This window comes from Poecile atricapillus, chromosome 2, assembly GCF_030490865.1.
Source record: "Poecile atricapillus isolate bPoeAtr1 chromosome 2, bPoeAtr1.hap1, whole genome shotgun sequence".
In the NCBI taxonomy this organism is placed as follows: domain Eukaryota; kingdom Metazoa; phylum Chordata; class Aves; order Passeriformes; family Paridae; genus Poecile; species Poecile atricapillus.
This window is the reverse complement of record NC_081250.1, coordinates 2906431-2926027: the sequence shown is the minus strand read 5'-3', so window position 1 is coordinate 2926027 and position 19597 is coordinate 2906431. Positions and strand designations below refer to the sequence as shown.

Below are 19597 nucleotides of genomic sequence, written 5' to 3'. Positions count from 1 at the left end.
TTTTTTTTTTAAAGCTAAGGCTGAGCGAGGAGCCTTTTTTTTAAAGCTAAGGTTTTTAAGGCTAAGGCTGAGCGAGGAGCAGGATGATCCCAGGCTGGTAGCAGTCACATTCTCATCCCGAGGGGGAACCAGGAAAGCATTGCAGCAAACATTTTCCATCCATAATCTTCTGAGGGTTTATTTACACTCGCAAAAATATTTTTCTTTCATTGAGAGTTGTCTTAGACATGTCAAATTAAAGGGGTGAAGGAATTGGGGGGGTCCCTGAGCACGGCTATAAGGGCAGTGAGATACTCACACCATGGGGGTTATTTATTCTGTAAAGGTTATTTCTTATGTTCTTTATTCATTATATTTATTCTGAAAAGGTTATTTATGATGCTATTTATTCTCGTTATGTATTCTGTAAAGCCCCTTCCTCCCCCCTGAGCCGCGTTCAAAGAAGTGGGCAAGCAAATTTCCACTCCCATTTTTACCGAGGGGAAAACACCAGAGGGAATCGAGCCGCTATTTCCAGGATTAAAACTCACAGCCTACCACTTACAGGCAATTACACTTCCCATGGGGGGAAAGCATGAGTTAAGAGCTGGATTTTTAATTTATTTTTTTTTTAAGCATTCATCGTTTTAAACGCGGCAACGAGGAAGCTCGGTCACGCCATATCTAAAAGCGGAGCCCCCTTGCCCTCCTGGCGCCACTCCCTTTCCGCCCCATCCCGGCAAAGTACGAGTTAAGAGTTGGATTTATTTCTCACACTATTATTATTATAATTATTGAAACATTCATCATTTTAAACGCGGCTCGGGGGAGGTCGCTCACGCGTCGCCTCACGGCACCGCCCCCCCTGCCCCTCACGCAGAGGGCGGGAAAGCGCGGCGGGCAGGGCGGGAAGGGGGCGGGGCCTGGCGCGGCCATTGAGGCCGGGCGGGTAATGGCGGCCGGGGGCGGCGGCGCCGCCTGGCGGCGGGGCGGGGGGGCAGCGGGGGCTGAGGGGGGCGCGCCGTGAGGGGACAAAGCGCTGGAGCCGCCAGGTAAAACCCCGGGAGAAGGGAGCCATGGGGAGGGATGAGGAGCGGCTAGAGGGAGGGGATGGGCCGCGCTGACGGCACCGAGCTCGGCTGCGTGTTCGCGGCAGGAGCCGCTTCCCCTCAGAGCGAGTTTCCCCCGCCGCCGGGGTCGGGGCTGAGGCGGAGCCGCCCCGCTGTAATTGAACCCCTGGGTGAGGAGGGAGGGAAGGAGGGAGGGACCGCGGGGGCTCCTTCTCTGCTTTGTGTCCAGGTGGCGAGGCCGAGGGGCGGCCATGGGGGTGCAGGACCGGCCCCAGTGCTTCTTCGAGATAGAGATCAACAGGGAGCCAGGTAAGGCTGTGTTTGGGGCTTTTAAATCACGTTTTTGCCTGCATAATGGGCCCAAGCTGCTAGCAGCGAGTTTGGCCATTGATGCGTTATTTCTGAGTTACTTTTTAATAACTTCGGGTGTTTTCTGGGGTGCTGGATGCTCCTTATTCTCCCTTGAGGTCGATATTTATTTGCACACATGAATATAAAGGTTCGGTAGGACTGATAAGCGCTGTTCTGAAGGTAGAAAGCCGTCTGGTGGTGTATTATACCTTTTCTATTATACCTTTGTTATTCCACTTCTGTAAACTGTGGAAAATCGGGGCAGGCTGTGAGGAGACTGGATATTTACTCCTATAAGTATTTTTAATGATACAGTAATTAAAATTGGGAAGGAACTTAGGAGGTCATCTGGGCTAAGTCTTTGCTTGTCCTGCTCAAAATGCGTCTTCTGAATGTAAAGGAAGAACTGGGCATTCAGTCATAGAAGCACAGAACACCTCACCAGCTGGCCTGTTAAAAAAAAAAAAAAAAACAATAATTAAAATAAATCCATCTTTTAACTCAGATTTTCCCTATACAAATGTAATGCCCAGAAGCGGTAGACTGTGAGTTTTAATGCTGAACAGCAGCTTGGTTCCCTCTTGTGTTTTCCCCCTCTCTGAAAAAGATGGGAGTGGAGATTTTGTCATCCATCTATTTGAACACACATTTATCAATGTATATTAGTTGTCTCACACATACTTCGTGCTTTATCTTGCTACCACTTGTCTCTAGAAAAATGAATGTATGTGATGGCTTCATTACGCTTTCACTTTCATTTTGTGCTTCAATGTTTCTCTGAAAACCTTTGAATTAAGAGTTTATATCTCAGAGTTTCCAAATTTCAGCCTTGTTCAGATGCAACTGAAACCCTTCTAGCGTTTTATTTTCACCAGTTACAAAGAGAGGGTCTGTTCTAACTTCAGAGACCTGCTAGAGCATATCTATAGATCTGTTCTGTTGTAACTCCTCTCTGAGTTATTTTGATTGACACTGTGTTTTCTGAATACTTCCCGTGAGGAGATAAGTGGTGATGTAAATGGAGTTTTGACACATTCCGTTCCTTTCATTTCAGGTGGAATTTACTGTGGAATGAGACAACTAAAACTGTTTTTCAGGTTGGGTGGGTTTCCAGTTAGGAATGGTAGTTGGATGGGATTGATTTAGAGCAAAGACAGTCCATTCTCAATCTTATTTGCTGTTAATCTTTTTAGGTTTAGTGTGGTTTTTTTTTGTTCTGGCTCCATCTGAAGGATCTCTTCCTGCGCTGTTTTCTCTGCTCTCCCTGCACAGGTTGCTGCTCCCATTTCATAACCTTTCCTTCTGCCCCTTCCCCTCCTCAGCCTTGAGCTGTTCATCTCGAGTGAAAGTGGATTACCTTGTTTCCCCCAAACCTATTCGGGTTTGGTGGCTGATGGAGCTGTCAGGGGAGGAATTGCAGCGTTGGTGTTCTTGGTGGTGCAGAGCTTGGCTTACCTGGAGCACACCCAGGGCTTTGGCTCTGTTTGTGTCTGTCTGCATTTATTTTCTCTTGAGAGTAACAGGAATCTCCCAGCTGCACATCAAACTTGGAGCCCTGCTGGTTTCATTGCACCTGACTCATGGCTTGGATTTTTGCAGGAGAAATGCCAGTTTGTAAAATGTTGGTGTTGGGACTTGCGTGCTGTCTAGTCATGCTACTTTATTCTGGTGCCTGTTTATTGATTCACCGTGTAACTCTGTCTTGGGACTTAAGGATATATTTAAAAAGCTTAAACGTTGCTCTCTTAGCTCTAAGATGACCTTCAAAAGCTGAATCAAGTGGTAAATCAGTGCTTCCAGATGACACCAAGCACTAACTCTGAGAGATGTGCTCACACGCTGGCACTAGTGAGGTATTCATTTTAACTTTCAAGCTGCCAGCAGATTTCTAAATGAACATTTTATTTTTACTTCAATAAATAAGCTGATATGCTTATTGAATTTTAGGACATGTAAGGAGAAGTGGGAAGCAGAACAGCCCTGCATTTTGTTGCTAGCCAAGAAAAAAGGCTTTGCCCCCACCTTGTGCACACTGAAAAGCGGAACCAACATCTCCACAAAATGCAGAGAGAAGGGGACGTGCCTCTTGCAGCACTGGAAGCATCTTTTTGCCTGCAGAACACAAAACTGTCATTTTTTTTTACACTGTAGGTTGCTGCGAGTCCAAAAACATTCCCCCCACGCAGCTGCCAAATCTTGGCTCTTCCCTTCCAGGCTTTGCTTGCCCAGGGTGTGCCAGGATACCTGTAGCAATTAAAAGTCAGGTCAGTGTAACTCTAATAAGATCCCTTGGAAAATGCAGGAGTGAATATCTACGCTTTGCTTGTGCTTCCAGAAGCTTTATTATAGCTTTTGTGTCCATGTTTTATTACAGCTACAGAATCTTGGAATAAAACTCAGTGCCAGCTTGTACTTGCCTCTTGCAGTGGAGCAAACTTTGTTGGCTTGGTGTTTTTTAAAGCTAAATTTAGTCTGCTTTTAAATAAGTTGCCTGTTAAGCATTTTTTTTAATGATGAATGCAGGTTGTGGCTCATAATTTTTAAAGGGCAAACGGAAAACAAATCAGGAAGAAGCATTTATTTTGATACTGGCACAAACAGTGCTTCTCCCTTCCTTTGGGCCCCCCCACCAGTGGATTTGGGCACATAGAGTGTGCACACAGGATTAAACTGCTTACAGTATTCCAAGAATTTTGGGATGGCAGCAGATGCCTATTTAAATAATTCTGTCTTTACTCTGTGAGGCAAAATCTGTGTGAAGCTGCAGCCTTTCAGGTACCGTGGTAATTGGAACAGATGTCCCACTAGGATGTCACAGATGCAGTTGGCTGTTGTAGCAGTTCCTGTGGCCATCCAAGATATTTTTCCCACATCTCCTCTCCTCACCCCATCCCCTGATTGGCTTCATCCATCATAAAGTTTGGTAAATTTACTCAGTTTTGCTTTGTTTTATTCTTATTCATAGAATAATTTATCAAATCTCTTTATTATTTTTTTATTATTTTTATTTTTTTTTTCTCCTGTCTTCTGTTACTGTTTGACTGCTGGCTCATTGATTTGTTCAGCTTCAGTTTCTTTCATTCCTGGGGTGTGTCCCTTCTCACAACAGCCAGTCTGGTCTTACCTTTTTCTCTTTCTAGTCACTTTAGCTTGAAGTTGGTGTATTTTGGGATTTCAGCTGCTAAGAATTTATGTGAAATGAGCTCCCCTGCAACAGTCACCTTATTGTGCCTCCAGTAATAGACCCAGTGATGCCTTGTGGGGTTTTTGTTACCTTTCTTAAAGACAGAAACTATTCTCAACTGGCTTCACATAAACTTTTAGCCTTTAGAAGGGAAAAAGTTGTATATTGGCAGAAAATAGAGCCCAGAACTTTGGCTATCAATGAACCCATGGGCAACCACTGTGTGTGGGACAGCAGGAGCCAGGGAAGATCCCATATGGAGAAAACCCCTCTCAGGGGTGGTCAGATAGAGATTTGAAAGGAATTGATTCAATAAAAATTTTATTCAGAATAATCACGTGTAATTGTTGTCAGTGCAGGATAAAATACCCTGAAGTCTCACCTTGAGGTCTGGAACAAGTTGGATCAGTAAATGAAAGAAAAACTGATCAGCCTCTTCCACCAGGGGAAGGCCAAGTGCTGCCTCTCACTTCCATATCCCTGGGAAACCAAACCCAGGGAGTGCTTGTTGTGTGCAGAACTGAAATAAGTTTGGTTTTGTGGAGACCCAGAAGAAGGAAATGGAGGTATTCAGGTGGTATTTGTGGTAGAATGGGCTTAGAGAGCTACCAGAGAGAAGAGAAGTTTTAGGAGGTTTTCCTTACAAAGAGTGCAGGTGGGGCATGGCGGTGTTAGCAAAGTGCTAATGTGTCAGGGCTGTAGATCCCTCCTGAGGAAAACTGGAACATCCATTCTTGAAACTCATATTTTAAATAAAATCTATTCTTGTTCCACACTAAGGTTTTATTTCCTTGAAAACTGTAGCCACACTTCTACTTTGAAACATTTTTTTTTAAAAATTCATATGCCCTAGCATTAGATTTAGGGATAAACAAATTAATAAAATTCAAATAGGGTCCTTTTAGTGAGCTGTTGTTTAAACTTGTATGCAAATCTGTCTGAGCCTTTGGGCCCTTGGCAGCCATCCTAGGCTGTGCATCATTGTCTCACTGGTTGTAATCCCTGCTTTCTCCTTCACCAGGATATTCCTGCTGATAGGCTGGGAAAAGTACCTCATGTTTGGTTTACTCTAGGAAATTGAGGAAAGATAAAATGCAGTAGATGCAGTTTTGAAAAACCAGGTTTGTTTTGGGAGTGCGTAGCTGAACTTGATACCTGTGTGGTCCAAACACAATAAAATGTAGCAAAACAGTTCACATTATTTGGAAAATAGCTTGAAGCAATGTGTATTTGACTGCTAAGGTATTTTTCCAAAAGGTTAAGCAGCTAAATTGGAGGATTTACCTTTGGAACTATAAACATTTGAAATCAATGATTATTTTAATAAACTTTGCTAGCAGGAAACCTTATTTCACTATGGTATGGATATTCCTACCCTGAGTTTCTACCACTTAATTTGAATCAAGTACGAGTTCTTCCTCAGCTGGAAAATTGCTAAGGAGTTCAAAAACAAAAGAAAAAAAAATAATCTTTTAGTTTGAAGACAGAGTTCTGAAATTGGATTATTTTTTGTGATTTTGCCTTCTGGTTTCTTTAATTGGTAGAGCTCATCAGCTGCAGAGAGCATTCAGTCAAATTTCCAAACAGCTTAGATTTTATATAGGCATCACTTGCTGTAGGTAATGCATGTTTTTCTTCCACCACTTACTCTGATACTTTAAAAAATAAGTTCAAAGCCTGCTTAGAAATAAAATACTTTATCAAATTATTGTTTTGTAAATAATAGGCAAATGTAATCCCAGCAGTTTTTACTTTAGCTTGGAATTGAGGTGTCTGTGCAGGCTCATTTCTTGGTTAAATCCAACTGAGGACTCTGGGTAGGTTTGTGAGCAGCTTTTGCCTACTTGACTGCCTCTTTTTAGCGATTTTTGTTTGTTTATTTTAATTTACTGTGCAAATATTATGGTTAGTCACAGAGAGCTTGTTCCCTCATCAGATCGCTTAACCTTTGCATTGGGGAAGTGAAGCTGAGGAAAGTATTGGAAATTCTCTGCAGTGAAGGTGGATCTTTTCAGAGAAGAGGTGTCTAAATCTGGGGAAATAAGTAGCATCTCAAATGCTTTTTTTATCTGAGTTATATCAGCATATACCTCAACTCCAAGTTTAAAATGAGATTTTTCTTTTTTTTGTGAGGGATGAGGCAATAGAAAGATTTGTAGGTTCTAATCATACATGCTTTTACTATTTTTTTTTATTAGCAGCTGTTCTTTCATGCATCTTTGACCAAGGTGTGAAAATGGGTTTGATCTTTCCCTGGCACATTTCATTGCCTGGTTGTCAGTGGAAAACACAACCTTTCAGTGCTAATGGTATTCATGCAGTTGCAGTAAAATGCAGACAGTAACCCAGCAGATGGATGCACAGTGTGTGGTTTGTGTCTGAGGAGCAGACGGCAGCGTTTTCTGTGGCTGGATGGAGCTGGGTAAGCAGTGCTCCAGGTTTTATGGAGGAGACAGCCCTTACCTTATAAACTGAATCTGTTATCTTTGGATGTTGGGTATATATGCATTGCAGTTTGTAGGATTAAAAGGCGTAAAAGGACCAGGCATGGAATAACCTGATCTAGTGGAAGGTGACCCTGCACACGGAACTGGATGATTTAAGGTCTCTTCCTGCACGAATCATTCCGTGATTTTATGAGCACCTGGCAGACTTTGTTATTGACAAAGCACTGGTGAAAAATACTGCTGAAACTGATACCTTAGTTATGAATGTCTCTTTCCATCTTCTGCCGTGTCATCTGCTAGAACATAGAGTGTTCTTTGAGTGGAGCACCACAGTGATGGTGTCTGCTGCTTCAGGTGTTAAATGCGGTGGGTTTGTAAGTAGGGCTTGCTGCAAAATCCTTCTCCAGTTTATGCCTCAGGGTGAAAGTCCCTTCTGGAGCCTGCAGGGACTAACAACCCTCAGTTACTTGGCAGCTGGCACCTTGGTGAAGCAGCAGCTGGGCTGGAGAGCAGAATGGGGGTAGTGACAGCTTTTTCCCTGGAAAGTGTCGTGTGTTATTTCGCACAGTGAGTGAAGGAGAAATCTTCTCCTGCAGAGACAGAGAGTTGGCACTGTTCAGCCTGGAGAAGAGAAGGCTCCAGAGAGACCTTAGAGTCTCTTCCAGGACCTAGAGGGGGCCCAAAGAGAGCTGGAGGGGGACTCACATGGGCATGGATCAATGGGACAAGGGGAAGTGGTGTTAATCTGAAGGAGAATGGGTTTATATGGGATATTAGGTAGAAACTCCTCCCTGTGAGGGTGCTGGGGCCCTGGCACAGGTTTCCAGAGAAGCTGTGACTGCCTCTGGATCTCTGGAAGTGTCCAAGGCCAGGCTGGACAGGGCTTGGAGCATCCTGGGATAGTGGAAGGTGTCCCTGCCCATGGCAGGGTGCTGGAACTGGGTGATCTTTAAAGTCCCTTCCAACACAAACCATTCTGGGAGTCTCTTCTGTGATTCTGTAAAATCTGGACAAGGATCTCTAAAGCACTCAATCACCGTTCAGTTCAGTGCTTCTGCAGCAGAGGAACGGGATTTGTGTTCCCCTGAATTCCTGGGCTATAATGAAAATTGATGACTCTTCTACTAAACTGTCTTCTCTGTTGTGTTCCTAGTAGGAATCTTTAATCCTCACATCTTAGAATGGTTTCTTCACTTGAAAATAACCATTCTGTCATAGTGGTAGTTACAGAACTGCTGTTTGATGGGGGATCTTTGAATATTCCCTATTTCTTCATTCTTTGGACACTCTCCTACACATTTCCTTTGGATTTTTCTGCTGTAGTGATGAATGCTTAGAGAACACTCTTACTGCTGTTAATGAGATACAGACCTTTCAATAGCTCAAGCCATCTTGAATTTTTATCTAAGATGATCAAGTACTGGTGCTGTCATGTTATTTCTTCCTTTCTGAACCAACAGTTCACCATCTTATAATTGCATAAATTTGGACAGAGCCTTAAAATTGAATGGAGTTTCTTAGGAGCCTCTCAGGTTTTTTTGGTGACTAAGTATTGAATGAAATACATTTGAACTTAATTTTTTTTTTTAAAGGAAAGAAAAAAGTTATTCCTGGAGTAGTTACTTTTTAAAATGATGACGTCTTACCAGTGTGCACCACTAGAGTGTAGTGCTCATTGACAGATTATTACTGGTCTCCTTGTAATCCTGCCCAACTGTGAAGCTCCTATGGATTATTTTGCAACCTGCAGAGATACCAATTTTAAAGATTTCATACATTTGGGAACGGTTTATTGTGGGTTTTCTCAGTACTATACATCCCAGTATCTTGGAAAATAGAGAATGAAAATCAGTTTTAAAACAGTTTTCTTTATATTCAATCACATTTCAGCAGTATTTTAATAGATTTGGAGGGTACATAGCACAGCTATCACCAGTAGCAAACAGAAAATATTTGGTTCATAGTAGCTGGCAAGTAGAACATTAGTCCTGCCTGCCTTTTATTCCCTGTTTGGTTCATCTGGGTTTTTTAAACTAAAGGATTTTAAGCCAAGAGTGCCAATGCAGCTGTAATCCTCAGCACAATATGGAGCTAAGCCAGCTGGACTTTGTAGGTAATGATCACAGGGAAAACTGTGGAAATGTGATTATTAATGTATTTGTATAAACACAGTAATTGGGGAGGGAATTGTTCCAGCTCTCTGAGGACCTGTATTTATGAGAAATCATTTTCAAAATGGAAAAGATCTGACATGATTAAACTATTTTAGTAAATCAGCTTGGCTTTCCAGGTTCAAATCACAATGGATTCTCTAGGACTTCTGATAAACTGGATGGAATGTTATCACTTAATGCCTTTTTTTTTTTTCTCAATTAGCTTATTCTTCTTTCTTGCTGTGTGTTTTAATATATGCATACTTCAGGTGTTTTATTATTCTGTTTGATAAAATAACCTTTTCTCAGAAAATTACATTTTTAGAACATACAGATTGATTTATATGCAAATTTTCTTATTCCAAACATTTCTAAAACTCTAATTGTTTTTTTTTTTTTAATTATTTTCTAGTTGGTCGAATTATGTTTCAGCTCTTCTCAGACATTTGTCCGAAGACTTGTAAAAACTTCCTTTGCTTGTGCTCGGGTGCGTAGCTGTTATTTCAGATTTTTATTGCTGCTTACAATAATTATTTGTTTGTACAAGTACAAACCACAGCCAAATGCAAGGGCTGTGCCCACCTGAGGAGATAAATTATAATGGAGAGGGGATGCTGTCCCATTCTGGACCATATAATCTGCACAAAGCCATCATCAAGCCAGGGTATTTTTGGCAGATGGAGGAGGACAGAGTGATTCTGGCACTGCTGTCAGAAGTGGATTTGGCCCCTGGAAAGGTCCTTTCTGCCCAGACAGAGAGAGGCTCCTGCTTTTAAATTCCAGCAGCTGGACTTGCAGATTCTGCCCACCTATGGAATAAACACAGGCCCATCTGCTGAGGTGCTTTGTCAGGAGCTGATTCCCTTCTGATCTGAAATGGGCACCTGATTCAAAGTGGGTCACACTGAGCTGCCAGCCCAGGTATTAACAGGGCAGCTGCTTCTCCTCTGCCATCCCATTTCCAAGGGATTTGCAGTTCTTGGGAAGAGCTGCTTAGACAAGAAGGGTGTAGTTAGATGGGGCTCAAAGACAATGATTTTTCTTTTCCAGACACAATTCATGCATGTCTAGAGCAAAAAGAGCAAGGCTGGTATTTGGCCTGAAACAAAAGAGAGGCTGAGCTACCGAGTTTTACTGGTTGTTGTGAAAAAGTGTCTGAGCTCAGGGAGGTGCTGCAGCTCTTGCCAGTGGAACAACTGCTGTGTCTTTTACCTGACTGGGAAAGTACTGGCAGTACTCTACAGGGGAATAAGAAAAGGGACTGTGAATTCTGGTCACAGCCAGAGCTCCCACCTCAGTGTACCAGCTCAAGTGCCATGCAGGATCCCATTCTCTAAGGGGATTTTCCATAGGGACATCCTGAAACATTACCAAACATGAAGGGAGATATTGTTTGATGAGAGGTTTTCAGTGCTGTAGCAAAGAGGGGCATGTTTTGGGGAGGAGTGTGTCCCTGTAATAAATGGCTTTGCTTGCATAACTCATGTGGAAAACGAAAAAGGGGTAGGTGGAGGCATGGATTGGGATTATGGGTGTGGACAGCCAGGTAAATAACTTGTATTCCATGAGTGAAGGATGATAAACAGCAATTCCCTGAGTGGGTTTCGTGCCACGAACTGCCCTTTGCCCTCATCCTGGCAGTGATGGGCTTGGAATGGCAAATTTGGGATGACTGAGCTGTCAGTTAATTTGGGGTGGCAGAATAATAGATTGCAGCAGGGGAGTGTTGGCTCTGGGTAATGAGTGCACCTGCATTTCTGAGAGTGCAGAATATTTGGTGAAATGTCCTCTAACACAGTGCCAAATACCTATTCCATAACCAGTGATGTGGTAAAACTGAACACTGAGTTATTTGTCCTGTTATTTAGCCTGTTGATTCATGTTTCAATACACAGCATTTCCTGTACATGTGGATAATGTGGGGTTTTAACTGATGCACAGTATATAATATTATTATTATAACCTTTTACTGTTAATTGCCACATTCTGCCAGCTCCCCTCTTCTGGGAAGCTCAAGACAGTGTTTCTTGACTAGTGTAAATCCCTCATGGACTTACTGCATAGAACCTCAGCCCTCCCAGTCATTGTGACCTCATCCACAAGCCCAGGGCAGCTTCTCCTCCAAATTTTGGAAAAAGTCCTTATGAAGCTTGGGGCCACTAACGCAAAAATCACCAGTCCACCTGATCTACAGCTGGTGTCAAGGGGTGACCTGACATTGTGCATGGATTGGTGAAGGTGTGGAAGCTTGGAGTACCTCAATCCCACTTTTCCAAGTGTGGATAACATTGGAACTGAGTTGAAACCTGTTTTCCTGGGAATCATCTGGCACATCCAGATGTGTGAGTGGTTTGAAAAGGATACTGTGACCTGCATAGGAGTGTAGCTAGGAAATAGGTAACCCACCATTATCCTGAACTCCTGTGTTTTTTAATAAATTACCCTGAGGAGATTTACACACTCCTTCTTGAGGGGGAGGAAACTTTTTTAAGAAACCATTTTCACCCTTGTAAAGATCCTCCTTCTGGATGGTGAAAAGGCATCAGGTAGGACTGTGTTATCTTTTAGTTATGGCTCCCACATCCATTAGAACTAGGGAGGGAAAACCCTTGGAATTTGTTCAGTGACAATCTGTAGATTGTTTTTGTTTCACCTTTGCAGGTGAAAAAGGAATTGGCAAAACAACTGGAAAGAAGCTGTGCTACAAAGGCACCACATTCCATCGTGTGGTTAAAAACTTCATGATTCAGGGTGGGGACTTCAGCGAAGGTAAAATGGGCTTTTAAAACTGCAGAGTTTTAAATGGAACAGAAATATTATCATTTATGTGTTCATAATATATAACTTCGGGAATATATAACTTACTATGAAAGTATTTTACAGTGCCATAAAAATACTTCATTTGCTGTGATGTATGGTATAGATCACCCATTTAATTGTTATTTTTTGAAGTTCTAAAATATTTAAACTTAATTTTTGTTTATTATTTATTAATAATAATATATATAATATATGTATAATATATATAATATATAATAAATAAGTAATATTTATTAATTATTGTTTAATTATTTGTTTAGAGAAGTGTATTAAAAACTCCTCGCAGGAGGGTTTTATGATATTCTGTCTTATTAAAATAATTCAAATCCTAACTCAAGTCTTAACTGCCTTTCACTTCTGTGTCTGCAGTAGAGGTAACACTGGTGATGTGCTGTTGGTAGAGGAATGTAACTGTTTGAATAAGTGTTAAATTAATAATAATAATAATAATTAAATAATAATTAATAATAGAAATAATAATTAATTAAAATAATGAGCTAGAAGTGTTTTAAAAGTCTCCAGAAGGAGTTTTCCAGGATTTTTTGTTCCTTTCCTGAAATACCTGTCCTTACCAAAATGTCTGTTTTCACTGTGTCCTGAAATCCTGGGCCTAATCAAATGAGCCTGAGGAGGGAATATCCTATTTTGAGAGTCAAAGACTGGTGGAATGTTATGCATAGCTTTTGTAGAAATGAAACAAAAAGTTTTAATTGCTGCTTTTTAATATGTAGGTAATGGAAAAGGAGGTGAATCTATTTATGGTGGCTATTTCAAAGGTAAGAGCAAATATGTCTTTGCAGATTCTTTGTTCAGTTCTGAGATAAACAAGTCTTGATTCCCAAGCTACTTAATGAAAACAGGTCCACTCATAGATCACCTTCTGCATGAAACTAATGTTGCATGAGAATTCCTTTTATATGCATGACTTTCAGATAATTTTTTTGTTAATATTTAACTTAAATTGACAATAATTAAGGCTAACATAATTGGTTAAACATGACTTTCAGCATGGAGGCTAGGCAACTTTATTCATGAATAAACTCCTATCTTCCTGCCTAAAACTGTCAACATATTCTTTTGTTTATAGAGAATGTGGTCTTTTGCAAAATGAAAAGGTAAGAGACAAAAGCTCAGTAACACAAATGCAAACTCTGTTCCCTTGTCCCCTCCCTAGTAAATATTTAGACAACTGCTAAGTCCCTTTGTAGATGGATATCTGTGTTGCTTGGAGAAATGAAGAGTTCTGTGTCTAACCTTTCTGAGGGTTAATGACTTATTCTGAAAGAGAATCTACATAATTCCAGCTCTAAACAGTGATTTCTTCTTTTTTTAATGTCCCATTTCTTCCCCTTCCCTACTCAAGGTTTGTATGCTTAGGGTTCATTTCTTGCTTTATTTATATGCTACTCAAGTAATTTTCTTTGCAAAAAGTTGGTATATAAATGTACAATTACCTCTTGTTAAAATCTGTTGGAAGGAAAATTGTGAGTTTATAAATTATTTGTTTAAAGACATACAATTATTTTTTGAAAAAGGCAGGTGGTTAATGTGATATTCAGGTGTTAAGACGGTGAATATATTTATTTACAGCCTCTGGTTCTGTGTGTGTTGCAAGTAGCTCTGGTTAGATGCATGAAATTAAGTTTCTTTTAAAAAAGAGACATAGCTTGATGTGGAAATATTGAAGTTTTTAGTTAAGGAAAGGCTTGAATAGATCCATTTCCTAAGAAGTTACTCAGGGTTTGTTTCTCATGGTGAGTGCTAAATATGCAGGATTGTGTTTTGATATGCAATCTAAAAATGAAAAGCTTTGTACATTCACATTGGTATTTTTATCTTTGGAAATGACATTGAGAAGATCTGGTTTTATATTCTGATGTACAACCAGAACTCCTCTTTCATTCACTGCAATATAAAATGCATGTTCAGTTTAGTCTTAATGGTTTTTATACTTAGATTCAGATATAGAGAAGTTTTTTTTTTCCTTTTATGCTTTGAGACTTGCAGTTTTTAGTGAAGGGGTGGCATCTTTTAGTGTGCCATGCCAGGAAAATAAATGGCTTTTTCTCCTAATCTTTCCACCTGGAGTGTAAATAACAGTATCATGTATGTTAATTCTTGATTTAGAATGTCAATAATTCTGCCAATCCTTGTCCTTACCCAAATAATTCAGCATTTAAATCCATAATCAAATGTTTATTGAAGATACTCATAAGGACTTGAATTATTTTTAATTAGAAATGCTTGCACTGTATCTGCACCATTTTCTTTAAGAAACAAAGCTTTGTCTCCACTGTAATTTGAAGAGACTTGTTTAAACCTGATTCTTGTTTTTCCTCCAACCCGTTCCCGTTTCTCCAGCAGCAGCAGAATTTCTCCTTAGAGCATCCATAAGTTACTAAGAAAACAACCTGCCTCCCTTGCCAGGGAAAATCTGACAAACATATTTTTTCTTCAAACAGATGAAAACTTTATTCTCAAACATGACAGAGCGTTCCTTTTGTCAATGGCAAACCGAGGGAAACATACCAATGGTTCCCAATTTTTCATGTGAGTAGATGTGATCCCACAGTGGAGCTTTTCTTACACAGAGAAGCGCTGTTCATGAGAAAGATGGTATTGCTAAATTATCCATATCCATGTTCCCCATCTGATCCTGGCTAGGAGTGAGTGGGACCTGCAGTAGGAAATGTTAGAGATCACTATTTCCTTGTGGCATTCATTTGGATTAAAGCTGGTGTTCCATGGATGTTCCTCCTTTATGGCTTTTTTCCCTAAAAATATGGTTTATATGTTCAGTTCTTAGTGGCCAGAAAATAGATTCTTTGCCTTTGTGTGTGCACAAATCTCATCAGATTATCTGCAAATTACAATGATGAACATTGTATTCAAGGGGGAGTGAGATCTAGAGGTGGCTTGTATGGTTTTACTCTTTAAAAAATGATGATTTACGATTTACTTTTGAGGGGGGTATTTTGTTTGTTGTTTTTGCAGGAGGAAAATGAGTGGGGCTTTTGTTTATTAGGGTTTTTTATTTGATTATGATGATTATATTATTAATTTTTTTGAGTGTTTGTGCTTGACATGCTTTTTAATACATATTCTGCATAATTTTGTTAACTTGTGCATATTCCAACACTGTGTAAAATTATGTGCTGATAACCAGATTTTTCCTTCATTACCTTTGAAAAATGCAATTCTAGTAACCACATTCTATTAATAGAAATTACAAAAACCACATTTACCTCTACTCATAAGTAAAACACTCAGCTCTGATAATTGAGGGTCTCCTGGTCAAAACAGGTATATTTTAGGTTGAGTATCAATATTTTTAAGCTTGCAAACTTTGATGTGATTATTCCCCTTGTTAAATTCCTTTTCAAAATTGCTTCCTGTTAATGTTTAACAGTTTGTATTTGGAAAGAGCAGGTTGATAACTTTAGTCTAGAAATGCTTTGTGAAACAACACTGGGGTTTCAAAAGTAAATTTTAGCATAGTTACTTAACTAGAAAAAGTCTTTTTTTCTTTGCCATCTTTCTTGGGGGATAAGAATGAATGGCGCTTCCCTGTCTTCAGTAAAGGAGTAAATTGTCCTCAAGAATCTTGTTTTTTTTGTTTTTTTTTCTTTGCCTGAAAAAAGACCTTCAGTATGATATGATGTTGTTCAGATAAGAAACATTTTTAGGTCTTTCCCTAAAAAATGTCCTAAAAATGGAAGATGCATAGGAACCTAAAAGAAAGTCTTAGTTACTGCTGTTCAGACGTTCCATAGAGATAAAATTGTTTCCGAAGCTTGTTTTGTGCTCCCTTCAAAGGAAATTTTAGATGTTGTGCTTCATTACAATAAATCTGAAAGGATTTGTGTGCACATTAATATGGAAAACAGTTTATATAAATACAACTCCATGGCTTAATAAGCTCTCTGAAGGCGTTGGTTCATTATTTTTCACTTGATGACTTGCCTTTGGGTTCTCTTGCCTTCATTTTCCATTTTTAAGCTTATCTGAACATTAAACGTGAAAACCTAATGATGTCACATCAGTCAAGCAGCTGTCATTTGAGGGCTCTAAAGTTTCTTTTCTCTCCTCCATTTGATTACAAAGTCATCTCCTTTCCCTGATGCTTGGTAGGCTCAGCTTGTTTAATCAGATTTAAACACCTTGTCTCTCCCCACACACCAAAACAACAGAAGGTTGTGTTGGATACTAAATTATAATTCATACAGGACAATAAATGATTATTTGAAAGCACTTTCATGAAATGCAGAAGTATTTTGAAAGATGCAGGTTCCTTGAAAAATTCTGGGGTTTTTTTATTAGAATCACTGTAAGGAGAAACGTGAGTTTGATGGGAATTGAGGCAGAGTAAGAGACCCAAAAACTTCCACATGAGCTGGATTTACCTCAGCTGCCTGCAGGAGTCCAGAGCTGGTTTAGGCTCCTGGGGTGTCCCCTGTGGCCTTCAGGATGAGGATGCTCTGGAGCTCTTGCCTTACCTGCCTGTCCATGCAGATTTATCTCTAATGTCTGGAAAGGCACCAGCCTGCCCTGGAGCCAGGGAAGAGAATCAGGATTCCAAGTGGGAAACAGCTCCTAAAGGTTTTATCTAGGCAGTTTCTGCCTTCACTTTAAAATGCAGTTTATTAAAGCAGTTAGTCTTGCTGGGTGGCATTTGTCTGATTACATTAGGGAATATACAGTGCATCTATAGAGCTTTCCTTTAATAAAATATTTTCTTCCTTTGCACTTTAAGCTGAAATTAAAACGTGGGTTTTTTATATTCTCAGTAATGCTCAGTTTCTCTGTAGTTTATCATTAGGAAAAATATTCTTCAAATGTTTAACCAGAAAAGTGTGTGATAGGCAATCTGCAGTGGTAGCCTTCAGATGTTTTTTAATATTTGTATCTATTTATTTTCATTGATTAAATTTATAAAAAGGGAAATAGTTCATCTGAGCTTCTTTAGAGCTCTGCATTTGTTTTCAGGGATGAGAACTCTGTATCTTGCACACATCTGCTGTAGTTGATAAGAAGTGCAAATAAGTGATTTGCTTTTATATAACAGTTTGTCCAAGTAGGGCTAAAATAATAGCAAAGATCCTGCCTATAACAGTAGTTTTAATTCATTAGAATTCCCTGCTCACCACAGGAAAGTTTTATTTGGAATAATGAATCTTTACAAGAATAAGGCAGCAAATGTCTCTTTGGCATATTGCACCAACAAACCAGGCACAACAAGACTGCAATGCTTAGAAGCTGTTAAAAGTTGATTTTAAAAGGTCAGTTTTACTTGAAATAGAATCTCCAGGCTCATCTTAACATAAAGAGGCATTTGACCCATCCTAAAAAATCATCAGCTTTCTTGGAGTAGTCAGGAATTTCTCTGGCACGAAAGAGATTGGAAGATTTATGGGCAGCATTGAGAACTGGGCATGGAAAAGGCAGTGGAAGGGATGTTAGGAAGCTTCAGGGAAAAGCATGGACTGAAATCAAAGCACTGGTGGAGAGTGGCACAGTGCAGAGGTGGAAAGAGTCAGAAGTGTGTCTGTGTAGTATCAGAAGTGCTGGGTTTAATGCTTGTAGACTAATTTTCCTTTATTTCTTTTTTTTTATTTCTTTTTTTTTTTCCCTTACTTGAGTAGGAGCAACAGTTGGGTGGGAAGGAAAATGTGTAGCTGAGGGAGGACTGTGAGTTCCATGCACATGTGCTGTAAATAGGCCAAGTCTGTTCTCATGTGCCTGAGAAACATTTCCTGCTCTGGAGGAACACAGCATTTTGCAGTCCAGCAGAAAGGACCCAGCGAGAATCCCTTTAGATTTGTGAAATACTGCAATTTCAGTTTTCTTCACCCAAAGGTTTGTAGCAGTTCATTGCAGGCTTGTGTTGAAGAGAGTTGTAAAGGCACCAGGTTAGAAATTGCCTCTTTGTGTTTTCAGGGAGCTCCACTTTGATTTTTTTTTTTTCTTTTTCTTTGATTTTTTTTATTTTTTTTGGTGAATAACTTCCTATAGAACCCTTGGTGATTTTTTAAGTGTTCTAAAACCATCTGGGGATGTTAATCTGTACCTGTCCTGTTTCCATGTGGGTACTGAGATATAGAATCCCTAGGATGGAGCAGAGGAACCACTCCAGAATCTTTTCTGTATCTCCAGCAGCTGCTTTGAATTGCTGCTGCCAACATCAGCTGTAGCTCCTGGGGGAGCACATCTAGAGCACTGCACAAACTGAGCTGAGGTCTTCAGTGTTCCTGGATATTCCAGCTCAGTGCTGGATTCCTTTGGGTGATGTTCTGGAGCCATGTGCTCCCTTCTCAGTCCAGCTCATCTGGGAATATCTTGTCTCTTTAGAGCTATTCCATTCATTCCTGTGGCCATTCCCCACCTGCCAGTGAGGAAATCCACGGTACAAAATCACAGCTCTGGTGAAAAGGAGGGAATAAAGTCTGAATCTGAATTAGTGAGACTCCTGATCTTCCCACAGACTCAGCTCTGTTTCCCTTCTCACACCAAATCTGCCAAGCTCCATTTGTAGCAAACCACAAGTGCACCTCCAGAAGGAAGAGTAAAGCAGCACTAGGAAGCAAACCAAAGTAATCTCTTTGTTAAAAGAGAGAAATTTTATGTAATAATTACGTTTTTGCCTTGTTCAGCTGTGGAGTTTGCTGGGGAATAAGCCCTTAGTGCAGCCTAAAGAGGAGTCCTGGATTCTGTTCCTTATCAGTTCAAATGCTTGGAGTTCCTGCCTCTCTGTTCCACAGCTATTTAAAACCTGGGTCTGATTTTCTATTACTGACAGTTTTATTTTTTTTTTTCCTTATTGAGGGTGTTGTTGGTTTAATGTGTCTCTCAAGCTCTGCTTTCTTACTCAGAACTAAATAGGATTTTTTGTTTTAAAAATGTTTTAATGTACAGTGCCATGCCCAGTTCATAAATTGAGACAAAGGAACTACTTTGATCTGCTAAATGAAGGATAAAATAATTTGGGAGGACTCTTGTTTTGATTTGACAAATTATTTCTGAATGTTACCAGCTCATTAAAAGTAGTTCATGTCTTTTTGGTGTTCCAAACCAGGTATTTTTCTAATCAACAGTTAATAATATCCCTTTCTCTTTTTTTTTTCTGTGAATAAAATACCTTTGAGCTAATTATTGAATAGTTGACTAATGCAAAACTGAAAAAAATTTTGAATGGAAGGGGCTGATGTTGCATTATTTTTGAGCATTATTGGTACATGTGCACTTCTCACACAAGCAGGTCCCATTGGCTTGATCAAAAGTTTATGGAAAAACATTCCCAGGATACTTTAATCTGTAATCAATAACAGAAAAATCATTTTGGCACTTGATCATGCAGAGATAATTAATCACTGATAGTTTATTGGGGGGGTGGGGTTTGGATAAGCTTTAGCTGATGATGAAGTTTTCAAACATTGCTGCTGCTCAGAATTAACACCAGAGGACAAATCCAGTATCAGGTGCTGCAGCTGTTGGGGCTTTTTTGCACCTGCAGTGTGGTTTTTGTTCTAAAATTCTGGACAGAAGCAATCAATGCACATATTTTACAGAAAACACCGATTTTTCTTAGTTGTAGAA

The 19597-nt window shown here is 39.9% G+C and overlaps 1 protein-coding gene across 8 annotated transcripts in view; it reads left to right on the top strand.

Annotated features, from left to right (window-relative positions):
- The first annotated feature begins 981 nt into the window (after positions 1-981).
- Positions 982-19597, top strand: part of NKTR (natural killer cell triggering receptor) — a 42761-nt gene continuing 24145 nt past the window's right edge. For 7 of the 8 annotated variants that reach the window (XR_009276864.1, XM_058831797.1, XM_058831796.1 and 4 more), the window contains exons 1-6: positions 982-1031; positions 1279-1358; positions 9597-9671; positions 11846-11953; positions 12736-12780; positions 14467-14554. Coding sequence is in view for 7 of the 8 variants with exons in the window: in XM_058831797.1 (XP_058687780.1) it covers positions 1301-1358; positions 9597-9671; positions 11846-11953; positions 12736-12780; positions 14467-14554 (374 nt within the window). In the remaining variant the exon portion in view is untranslated. Of the gene's footprint in view, positions 1032-1278; positions 1359-9596; positions 9672-11845; positions 11954-12735; positions 12781-13091; positions 13120-14466; positions 14555-19597 lie in introns of those variants that run through there. The other variant, XM_058831798.1, reaches the window with a different exon arrangement.